The sequence below is a fragment of the Mizuhopecten yessoensis genome, unplaced genomic scaffold, assembly GCF_002113885.1.
Source record: "Mizuhopecten yessoensis strain PY_sf001 unplaced genomic scaffold, ASM211388v2 scaffold8937, whole genome shotgun sequence".
NCBI classification, from domain to species: domain Eukaryota; kingdom Metazoa; phylum Mollusca; class Bivalvia; order Pectinida; family Pectinidae; genus Mizuhopecten; species Mizuhopecten yessoensis.
In genome coordinates this window covers 224,019-236,561 of record NW_018407797.1, presented here as the reverse complement: position 1 = coordinate 236,561, position 12,543 = coordinate 224,019, and the positions used below count along the sequence as shown (strand labels likewise).

The following is a 12,543-nucleotide window of genomic DNA, read 5'->3' as shown; positions in this document are numbered from 1 at the left end:
TAAGATTTGGTATGAGGAAAAGAACTTGTCCTAATTATTTTTACATGCAGAAATTGGCAAAAAAAGTCCCAGTTGGCTAGGCACAAACATGAGAAGAAGAATTTGTTTGTGTAATTACTGACATATTGCTATGCAACGTAGCATAACTGGTAACTTGGAAGAGAAAAGGCTACAAAACGCGTTAACAAGTAACGTGTATGATGTTCACATATGTTCAAACACACGTTTTCACAATGTAAGTAACCGACTTCAAGCTGTATACTCTATATTGATTTTCCAGATTCCCTCTCTTGTGATACGCGTCTTTTCCGATGCGCACTTGTCGGCAAAGCCACTGATATTCATTGTCGAGAAGACAACGGAGCCGTGATCCGTGTTTCGATCTGAAATCGACTCATGAAAAAAAATAGTCACCTACTAATGTTTACATATAGTACAAGTATGTGATAGTGAAAGTACCTCGATACTACTACTTCCGTGTTTTGATGACCTTTGCCGCTAGGGGGCCTGTCTTGAATTATTACCCATAATTCCTGTAATGTGGTAGACCGAGAGACGAAAATGGCTCTTCATCGTTCGTCTATGTCCAGCAGAAGGGGTTCTAAGAACGATTCACAGAAAGACGACGATGAACCAGACAATAATGGGTACATACAGATACTTGTGAAGCCGCTGGAACAAGGACATTTTAATCTTGTGCTAAATTGGTTCGGTATACACAATTACTCGACCCAGCAAGTCGGAGCAGCATATGGAATAGTCGTTCTTCTTGGCAGTGTGTTATTTTACCAACTAGTGAAATGTGATCTTGGTTCGTATTTTCAACGACTATGTGGGGTGCTCGTGCCAATGTTTACTATAATGTGTTGTTTTTACTGGCTGTCACTTTATTTGAGACAAAGTTGGAACACGACAAGTATCTATTTTCTTTTTTCATCTTGTTTCGTTGGAGAGACCATTGCTCAAATTCTCATCAGCAGCTGGTTTGGGGGCACAGGAAGTTCTCCCCCTCAGGACAGTGGAGGGGGTGGAGAAACACCTTCCTCCAGTCCAGCCACACAGCCCCTCGTAGTTTTTATTGTGCTGTTTTCTGTGTGCACAGCTAGTGTGTTTTCGTCTCTGGAAACTATACACAGTGTTGTGGTCATAACACTAGTAAGTTTCACCAGGTTTTTGGCATGTTCAGCTTTAGGCGAATTGCCTCAAACTCTCAGACCATATTTGGCTTACATTTGTGGCCTCCTTGGAATCATTATATCGAAATATATGGAAACAATATTAAAACCTCCAATAAATAATTTCGTGACCCATGATGGGAAAATATCGGTCATTAAGAGGCGACGATCAAGTTCTTCAAGTGCACATGCGTTTTCTGCTCATAGATCGGCAAGGCGTACGTCATTACCAGCTCTGATACCAAAATCACAGGTAGGTACAAGACAACTCTTCAAAAGATCACTACAGTTCATTTATTTCTGTTATCAGCAAACATACATATTCTCTTAACTTATCAAGTTGAATGGTCGAACAAAGGGCATCGTTCTAATGAGTACTCCTGAATCCATGTGTATTGTACGCTGATAACAAAGGGCCCTATAGCTGGCCAAATGTGTATTGTTCGAAGAAGTTTACATTTCCATGCTTGACTAGTTTTAAGTATACACAGTACACTAATACAATTGCCCAACATCTATTGACAAATTAGTAGAATAGAGCTTTTGTGATGTAGGTGGTTCTTGTGTCACATGTTCATGTAAGCTAGCGCGATATGTATGTGTGTTTACTATACATGCCACAAATCCTGCACATGCATAAGATGGTATACTGACTGCTTAATGTTTCATCGTATATATAAATATATATATATATATAAATGCATAGGGTCTTGTACTGTCTTCAAAAACCAAGGGGTTATGCAAAATCAGTTGATGAAAATTCTATTAATGTGTCTGAAATATTATTTAGTGATACAAAAATGTATATAATTAAGGTTTTGTATGTGTCCCTGTACATTATCATATTGTAATTATTTTCCAATTAGATTATGCAAATGAGAATACATTAGCCATTAACATGTGTGATTGAGTTAAATGTCAGATTTATACTAATGATCCAATTTATTTATTTATCTATGAAACTGTCTATAAGGAGAGTGTGTGAAGAAGTTTCTTATCCTGGTGTTGAAATATGGCAGATACCAGTGTTTAAACAGTGACTGATCCTATTTACATTCCGTACAGTGTTCATATACAGATTTATAAATCACTTAAATTTTATTTAATCTCGTGAGCTATCAAACCTAATCTAAATTTTTGTTAGTTTTCGCCATTTATTTCCGACACTTTTGTGACTTAAATCACATCATTGATAGTGTGCTGATCATTGCAAAATTTTAATAAATATTTTTGTTATATATTATATCGGGTGTGCATTTGTAATAAAATCTGATTTGCTGTTATAATAGAGATTTCATGATACCATGTTATAATTAATACTTTTGCTATATATTCTAACATGATTTAGGTCACATGTTAACATAATGACTTATATGCCATTTTAATAAAACCCTTATGACATAAGTTATATATACAGTGATCTTGTATGCTATCAGTATCATTTGTATGCATACAGAAAAATACAAAAAAATATGAAGCTATAATTATAAAAATAGACGTATGTGTGCAGCAAATACTAATATCCTGAATTCAAAGTTGTCATTTCAGAAACTGCTGCTACGTTTCTTTTATATCTGACAATTGAAAAAAACAGACAATAAAATACTAATATTATTTGCAATTGCAAATTTTTGCATTCATATTTATAAACAAATAGGGCAGATTGGGATATAATTTCTTTCCAAGGTTTTAAAAAAAATACTGGACATATATTATATTCAGGTAAAATGTTTAAACCTTTCTCTCTCTCTATATATATACTTATAATTAATAAATATTGTACTTAAATTTGTTTAGTTGAGTCTTAAAACAAAACTTGTAAGTCCATGTGCATGCATGCTGTATGTTCGTATGTTATTATTTTTTGTAATTATTTTTTGTAAATAGACACAGTTCTTAAGTTCATTTTCAAACATATTAATCATGATGAAAAATGTGGAAATGTTTTAAAAGTTGATTCCGTTATTTAATAAGCTGTTCCCTCAAACTCTATCTATACAAATGTATGTAATTTAGTTTGGTTTTATTTCAGAACTTTGACATGAACTTCTCTTATATTTTGCCTTTTCGTCATTTTTCTCAAAATATGAAATTACATATTATTACAGGCTTTAAGCTTATGAGGGCAGGTTTATGTACCCTTATAGGCTAAATTGGTTTCCTGAGGGCACCATGCATCATAGCTATTAAGCTAGTTGATAAATGGTTTGTTATTTGAACCTATCTTATCTTCCAATCTACCGGTATCTGAAAATAATGTAACTATTAGTTTGCTGTACATGTATCTACTGTCCTGTTGATGCAAAATTAAAAAGTTTACTCTAATCTTTATTCCAAACATCGAGAAATTCCCCCCCCCCCCCCCCCCAAAAAAAGAAATGTGTCGGCCCTGATGTCATCTGCATTAGATAGAAACTGTATGTCATATAATATGTGTATACAGGGGTGAAAAGTTCCACTAGGCTGACACCAGGCCAGGGCTAGTGAACTTAATGTTGGGACTGATGAAAATTTTCACAAGTAGTAAAAGTTTTTCCAATGGGTTCGAATAGCTTTATTATTTGTTGAGGGAATATATTTGTGGAAGGTTAGAGTTTTAAATAACATTTTTTTCAAATTTAGGAAGATTCCGCATCTTTTGGTTTTTATTTTGAGGGTGAAATAACTTTTTTTTGCTAGGGGAAGCAGCTTGCATCTAGCTGTAAAACCAGGCTAAAATAATTGCCATACCTGGCCCCATTTAGAGAACTTGCAAAAAGTCTTGCCTTTAATTTTATTAAAAATATTTAGTTGTTAAGTTCAGCAAAAATATAACTTTTATTATTTCTTTAAAAGTTCCATCCCCAATAGTATAACACTAACACTATACTGTCTGGCTTTCACATTTCTAACCATATATCTAAATTAGGCCTAGCAACAGTCATTTGAATTGAAGGTGGTGATATGATTATTGAATTATTAAAAAACAGTCAGAACGATAATTTAATAGTAATAGTGTTGTATTTTACAGCTACTCTGCCAAATCTGGTGCCAGAGTTGAATACATTATAGCTATATTTTCTCTGCATCGAGTCATGCACATGTACTACTGTGTCAGGCAACTCTGGCAACTATTTTGGCATATAGTAGTACTTGGGGAATCAGCCTGCAAACTATATGCACAACACCAATCACTTATAAATAGCCTGATGTCAATGAGGATGATCATGTACTCCTGATTGATGTAAGGGTATATATTTCTACCAGAAATATTTTTGATTGACATATTTTAATTGAATTTTTGATTGTGTACAATTCTAGACTCCTAACACTTACATTTAAGCTTTTCCGATCTTACACAAAATGATATTATATAGCAAATGACAGTTTGTGGTGATGCTGATGCCTTCTCCATGGCCTCCCAAGATATTGTCACTGTACAATCCATATTTCAAAACAAGAACATGCATGCACACAATGCATGCCTTGAAGTACCTCCATAACATTTCACCAGTGCTTGTAATGAAATTGTCAAATTTTCTCCCATTGTCTAGAAATTGAAAACATGGTTGGTGAGGATACATGAAAACATGTAGCTTTCATGAATCAATCATTCATCAAATTGATTTTTTAATCCAGTATTAATATATTAATTGTGACATGTTCTCTGTTCATCCTAACATGGAAATGCACATGTACAGTCTACCAGTTGCTGGCAAAAACAGTCAGCAAATGAATCATCTATTTTATGGAGAATGAACTGCTTATAATATGATAATCTCTTATTATTCAACAAGCTACATTTGAAAACCAACCAATTAGTTGAAAAACGTACTGAGTACATTGACAACTATATACTTTAAAGGATCGTTACAGGCAGCAGGGCACAGTAGAAAGTTTGTTGGTCATAGATTGTAGGTCAAACTGAAAACAGTTCAATAGTGTTGTTGTGTCCTTGAGCATGATATGGTTTACCCTGATTCTACCCAGCTGTAAAAGTGAGTAGCAGCTTCCAGACAGGCAATCATAGGAAAGACTGGCGTTCTTCCATGAGGGAGTCATCGACTTAAAGCCACTCAAATTCTCACCCCCGAAATAACTCCACATTGTAGGCTACTCTACCCTGTGAAAGAGAAAACAATTACTTGCTTGAAATGCTTGCTTCTTGAACATCACCAAATGATGCCTAGGTTATAAACCATGCTAATGCCTGTATGTGAAACCTAGTTCTGGCCAAGCAGTGGTCAACACTGGCCATTTGCCTAGATGCACATAGGTTTATAGAGCACATGCATATGGTTGTCTGATTACAGTCACATCATTGATGAACATTGACAGACTGACATATGGTACGCATGGTTCAGACTAATTTGTATACAACAAGTTGTTTCTCCCACATACAAGCACAGCTGAGCGTACCTATATTTTTATTATTAACCAGTACACTGGCTTAAAATTATCAGTACATATATTGTACAGACCTGGTTCCTACAACTGTACATTTTTATGTATACCAAAAATTCAATACATTGTATAGTAATACAAGTGCTATGTAATTTTCCACTTCAAAATGGGGAGGGGGAGTTTACCATGTAATATGTACCCCCACTCCATCATGAAGACGGTCGAGGGGGTTAATATGATGACTTATATGATTATGTTCTACTGCACTGTCAGTTTTGTTCCATGGCCAGGCATTCAACAAAACTGATAATCTGTTGATGAATGCATTGTCAGGATCTGTAAATTATGAATATATGCAGGTAACAACTGCATGTTCAGTAGAGTTGGGATATAGCCTTTTAGATCCATTTCCACCTCCACTTATTTTGTTTTAATGTCATCGTCATACCGTACCTGCAGCGGCATTAAAGAAAACAGCAATAACATAATGTTCAATTCTGTATAATATGAAGAAATCATTGCATTTTCATCACCCATAAGCAATCATGACCAGCGGTAACCGTGGATCTATGCCAGCCATACATGTTGTTATAGTGAGCCATGAAGTGGTTTTAAGTGGTCTATTGACACTGTCCCTATACAAAATTGAAGCAAAACAAATTGCATGGAGACCTTTTTATATCAATGATATGTCTTCTGAGCCTTGATTTATTATTGCCTACCTGGGACCCAACTTTTAAAAAGGCTAGCACTAACACTTTTTAACATGTATCGCTGTATGTACAGAGTGTCAATCTATAGGAATTTCCACTATAATTTATCAAAATACATGTAGCACCATCTGTTGCCCCGTTATGGAGTAATTGTTCATGTCACTTTGTTTCAGATGTAGGTATAGTATATTTTATTCATGTTTAAATCTATGAATATGATTTTTGTACATGATAGGCAATGGGGAAGGTTATATATGTTTTGTGTATATGTATGGTTTGTATCTGGACGGTGGCACAGGTTATTTTTATGATTTGTGTATATATTATAGACACTTGGGCAGGTTATGTTATAGTTTACTGTGGTATATTATTGAAAAAGGAGGAAAGGTTATTGTATGATTTTTAATAGGTCTATTTTAATAGACAATAGGGAAAGTTGACATTATATATATGGTTTATATATTATAGACAATGGCGATGTTACCATATATGTATGTTTTATATTTTATAGACAATGGGGATGTTACCATATATGTATGTTTTATATTTTATAGACAATGGCGATGTTACCATATATGTATGTTTTATAGACAATGGGGATGTTACCATATATGTATGTTTTATATTTTATAGACAATGGGGATGTTACCATATATGTATGTTATATATTTTATAGACAATGGCGATGTTACCATATATGTATGTTTTATAGACAATGGGGATGTTACCATATATGTATGTTTTATATTTTATAGACAATGGGGATGTTACCATATATGTATGTTATATATTTTATAGACAATGGCGATGTTACCATATATGTATGTTTTATAGACAATGGGGATGTTACCATATATGTATGTTTTATATTTTATAGACAATGGGGATGTTACCATATATGTATGTTATATATTTTATAGACAATGGCGATGTTACCATATATGTATGTTTTATAGACAATGGGGATGTTACCATATATGTATGTTTTATATTTTATAGACAATGGGGATGTTACCATATATGTATGTTTTATATTTTATAGACAATGGGGATGTTACCATATATGTATGTTTTATATTTTATAGACAATGGCGATGTTACCATATATGTATGTTTTATAGACAATGGGGATGTTACCATATATGTATGTTTTATATTTTATAGACAATGGGGATGTTACCATATATGTATGTTTTATATTTTATAGACAATGGGGATGTTACCATATATGTATGTTTTATAGTTTATAGACAATGGCGATGTTACCATATATGTATGTTTTATAGACAATGGGGATGTTACCATATATGTATGTTTTATATTTTATAGACAATGGGGATGTTACCATATATGTATGTTTTATATTTTATAGACAATGGGGATGTTACCATATATGTATGTTTTATAGTTTATAGACAATGGGGATGTTACCATATATGTATGTTTTATATTTTATAGACAATGGGGATGTTACCATATATGTATGTTTTATATTTTATAGACAATGGGGATGTTACCATATATGTATGTTTTATAGTTTATAGACAATGGGGATGTTACCATATATGTATGTTTTATATTTTATAGACAATGGGGATGTTACCATATATGTATGTTTTATATTTTATAGACAATGGGGATGTTACCATATATGTATGTTTTATATTTTATAGACAATGGGGATGTTACCATATATGTATGTTTTATATTTTATAGACAATGGGGATGTTACCATATATGTATGTTTTATATTTTATAGACAATGGGGATGTTACCATATATGTATGTTTTATATTTTATAGACAATGGGGATGTTACCATATATGTATGTTTTATATTTTATAGACAATGGGGATGTTACCATATATGTATGTTTTATATTTTATAGACAATGGGGATGTTACCATATATGTATGTTTTATTTTTTATAGACAATGGGGATGTTACCATATATGTATGTTTTATATTTTATAGACAATGGGGATGTTACCATATATGTATGTTTTATATTTTATAGACAATGGGGATGTTACCATATATGTATGTTTTATAGACAATGGGAATGTTACCATATATGTATGTTTTATATATTATAGACAATGGGGATGTTACCATACATATGTATGTTTTATATTTTATAGACAATGCATAGTACCAGTAAAATACCAGTAAAATTTGAGTAAACTTCCAATCGACCAACTGGCTAATAAAATATAAGCCAGCTTGATAATAAAAGAAGTAAACAACAGCAAGCTCAGTTTGTTTTCCAAGAATAATGTTCAAAGCATTTTTTTAAGTACAAAAACTTAAAGCGTGCTAGTTTACTCACAAATAGATAAGCACTACATCAAGCATCGGAAGTGCGTAACCTCAGTTCATACATGCAGCTGTAACATGTATACATATAAAAAATGTAGCAAGTGATTGTTGCTCAAAATCACACTCTGTAACATTTTGATTGAGAAACAACATGGTCGACAAACTCATTCACGGAGGCTGTATGATTCAAACATGTGTTCTTTAGGTTATGTATTAAGATCATGGTCATCTCACTCATAAAAGTTCTGCATCCCAAAGATGGCAACTTTGCCTTCTGGTCCCCTTTTAGAATATATCCTGGCTTTGGATTGTACTGGGGGGCATCTCTTTACTATTGATTGCAAAAACAACTCTAAACGCTTACCGTAAGCCATGCACTGTTGTTTTTTCGACATCGGTAATATGTCAAACTGATCAAATATTTTCCAAAAGATTATTTTTCCATTCTATTTCTTGGAGAAAAAAACACCCACAGGCTTACACAAGATTTCAGAACATTGAATACATTAAATTAAATTGTACATACCTTGTAATAATATTTTGTTATGATATTATCACAGTAATAAGGCAGATGTTACATATATATGTGTACATAAATTCAGCCAAGCATTTTCACAGTTTGTACTTATAAACTCGAACAGTTATTGACTTCTGGGCTCATTTAATTTACCGCCTAGGAGTCTACTTAATTTTCTTTCTCATTAACAGTCTCTTGTGGAAGAAAATCAATATGGCATGTATCCAGCATGTTTTCCTGTCCCAATTAACTCATTAACCCCTGAAATTTCATAATGAACTATTCCAACCTATGAATAGGAAGAGTTCAATTGTGTCTTCAGGGGTGAATGAGTTAATTCCTCTAGGTTGACATTTATGCTATACAATAGCAAGCTTATAGGCAGTGTGTGACAGACACCACACGTACATTGATATATTACAGTACACAATTTAATGGATCAAAGTTATTGACTTTTAATAGGAAAGTGTGACCATTAATGTAAAATATCTAAATCCTATTGAAAACACTGTATAGCATGTTGTAATAGAAATAAGTATATTTTTTTAGTGTCAAATTAATCAAGTCGTCCAGAAATAATTTCTAATACCTGGATAATGTTCCAAATAATGTTTTCATGTATAAATAGGAATCGTTATTTGCCAAGGTTGCATTAACTCATTCACCCCTGAAGACACATTTAAACTCTTCCATTTCAAAGGTTGGAATAGTTCATTGTGAAAGTTCAGGGGTGAATGAGTTAATGTAGGTAGTCACTATTTGCTGAAGGAAATATTAAGAAAAAATATTATCTTAATTATGGCTCATTGTAATCATCAGCATTTTCTATATTTATGGTTACCAATATCAAAACTAGTCAAAAACTAGGGCTGAAATGATACACCTACCTCACACTTTTAATACAATGCTATACTTAAAAAATAAAATGAATATATAAATGTAAAGGAATGTTTATTGGCTGATACTCCTCAAAATAATACAAAACTAATTGAAGAGAAAGAAATATCGATTGTAAAATACAAATACAAGGTGATTTCTTTTACTCTAATGGACAATATTTATAAAAAGATAATCAAGTTAATATATATACAGAATCATAGCTCTAGACCATCCATGTTCTACTCGTCAATGTGTACGTGTACCTAGGTTCCATCGAAACCTGACATTCTCAACAACCGAAACCGGCCTCATATAGACAGCAATGAATCCGCCCTTTGCTGTTATGATTGCCTCATGTCGTGGACTTTTGATATCAAACTTTTGGCATCGATTGAAAACGTCAGGAAGACTTATTTAATAGTAATAACTAGTGTTTTGTCCTCACTGATGTCATTTTCTGTGATGCCAGTGATGGTGATATCGACGCCTTCGCCATGAAAAAATTGTCAAGCCTCCTCTTTAGAAGGGTAGCTATATTTGTGTGTTGCCTGTTTTGTAATTCACGTCAGTGAAACAAATAGTATATATATACTTACACAAGTTTGTTAGGTTATTGTATACTAATATGTTTGTTAATTTCGAAGTGCTCTGATTTCGAAACGACAACAGCGATTGTACGATGCGACCACATGTTGACGAAACCAACCAATCAGAACTGGCGTTATATTGGGGAGTGTTGTACTAACAGCCGAGCAGGCAGAACTGTACCGACTGTGTACCGTGGGACCGCTCAAAATCATCATGAACCGAACTGAAAAAGAATTACTGCGGTGTATCTTTTCACCCTTATCAAAAACTTTATGTATGATTATTGTTTTGATGACTAGTCTGTTGACATTTTCTGTGGCTTTATACAGTTGTATGTATATGCAGTTATAAATGTAGACAGTATTTATAGAGCTACAGTATTCATAAGTACATGTACTTTAAAAAAAAACACATTTCAGAAAAAAAATCATCTTCAAAACTTCTGAATAAAAGAATGAAATGTCTTAACAAACCTTCCCTAAGAATTCAATTCTCTTAAAGCGAAGAAGATTGATAATTCTGCATTAAAGCTGACAGTGCAAGTTAAAAAGCTTTCAATTGAAATAAAAAAACAAAAAAACTAATTCAATTTTTTTTTTCTGGTTTTGAAATCTTCCCCAAATCTTCCGACTATCGTTTCTAAGGAAGTGACGACATTATAGTTATTCCTTGCTTGGTAACGAGTGTGAGTCTTGCTGGGTATAAAAAGTGCATTACCTGTCAAACTGGTTTCATTCTACAACTGACTGTCTCGCGATTCAATGCACCGCACATCCTGATCGGCAAAAGATACCAAAAATCAAACACACTCACCTGAATACTTTGAAACACTGCCAAGATGGTTGTTACTTATGGCACATTCTTGAAAATTGTGAAACCAAAAAAAATAGGTATATTACTGAACATACTTATATAAATCCCATATATAACATCGGTCTTTCTCATGCATAGAACTGCACCAACACACGAAAACATTATTATGAACTCTTAGTCTTCGTCGTGTAGATGCTTTAATAGCAAAATGCGATATTTCCTGGTGTGCAGTCAACAATGTGAAAATTGATAATTGACCCGTTCTCATGGAAATTATTGGAGTTTGTATTGTTTTCACACATGAGGTTATCACTATTATCACTAAAAGGTAGGCATTAGCGCGTTCGTCGTATGTTTGCTTATTTCAGGGCCATTTTGGGGGGGGGGGGCAGGGATTGTGAATAGATATTTTAATTGGTCGTATTTAACTACTATTTCCATTTTTCTTAGATAAATGCTATCTTTGATATGTTCCATTTCAATTTTATGGAATTGATCTGATACAAAATGTTGGTAAGAGATCGTTTGTCACTCACTCAAGTGATATATAGTAAAGTAGTGTCACCTTGTGCACATCCTGCTCCGGCCTGTATCACTGTAAGAGGGCAGGACAGCAATGACCCACTACACCTTTGTTGATTACCTGAAGCAGGTCACCTGCATTAGTACTCTAGTACACAAGTTTCAACCCACACACTGACATTTTAATTAATAGACATGTGATCCTATTAACTCTTTATACAACACAGTTAACCCCCTATGGGTTTGACCAATCAGGTGTGAGACTGGTGACCTGTTGCCTGGAGACCCCCTGCAGTGTGGTGTTATTTGTGCTACCTGAGGCTGTGTAATCTAACATGGCCATTACTTTTACCTCATCACTTACAGGCAGTATGACACCTGTGGGAGTATAAGATTAATGTACATATATAAACCAGCTGGTACTATACCTGTACTGACTTCTTCTATTTCAATACTACGTGTAGTTCTTGTACTATATTATTACTATATTATCTTTTTAGATACATTTGTATTAAGTGAGACTGCAAGACATGAGTAGCTTATTTTTCAACATTTGATGAATATCTTCAACAATTTTTACTGGACTGTATCCACAAATATAAACCGATGGGAGGGGGGGGGGGGGGGGAAGGGG

At 33.6% G+C, this 12,543-nt stretch overlaps 1 protein-coding gene across 4 annotated transcripts in view; it reads left to right on the top strand.

The window, feature by feature from the left end:
* The first annotated feature begins 541 nt into the window (after positions 1 to 541).
* The window catches only part of LOC110456878 (cGMP-inhibited 3',5'-cyclic phosphodiesterase A-like), an 84,907-nt gene continuing 72,905 nt past the window's right edge, over positions 542 to 12,543 (top strand). For all 4 annotated transcript variants that reach the window (XM_021507909.1, XM_021507908.1, XM_021507907.1 and 1 more), the window contains exon 1: positions 542 to 1,428. In XM_021507909.1, coding sequence (XP_021363584.1) covers positions 562 to 1,428 — 867 coding nt within the window. In that variant the 5' untranslated portion in view covers positions 542 to 561. The remainder of the gene's footprint in view (positions 1,429 to 12,543) is intronic.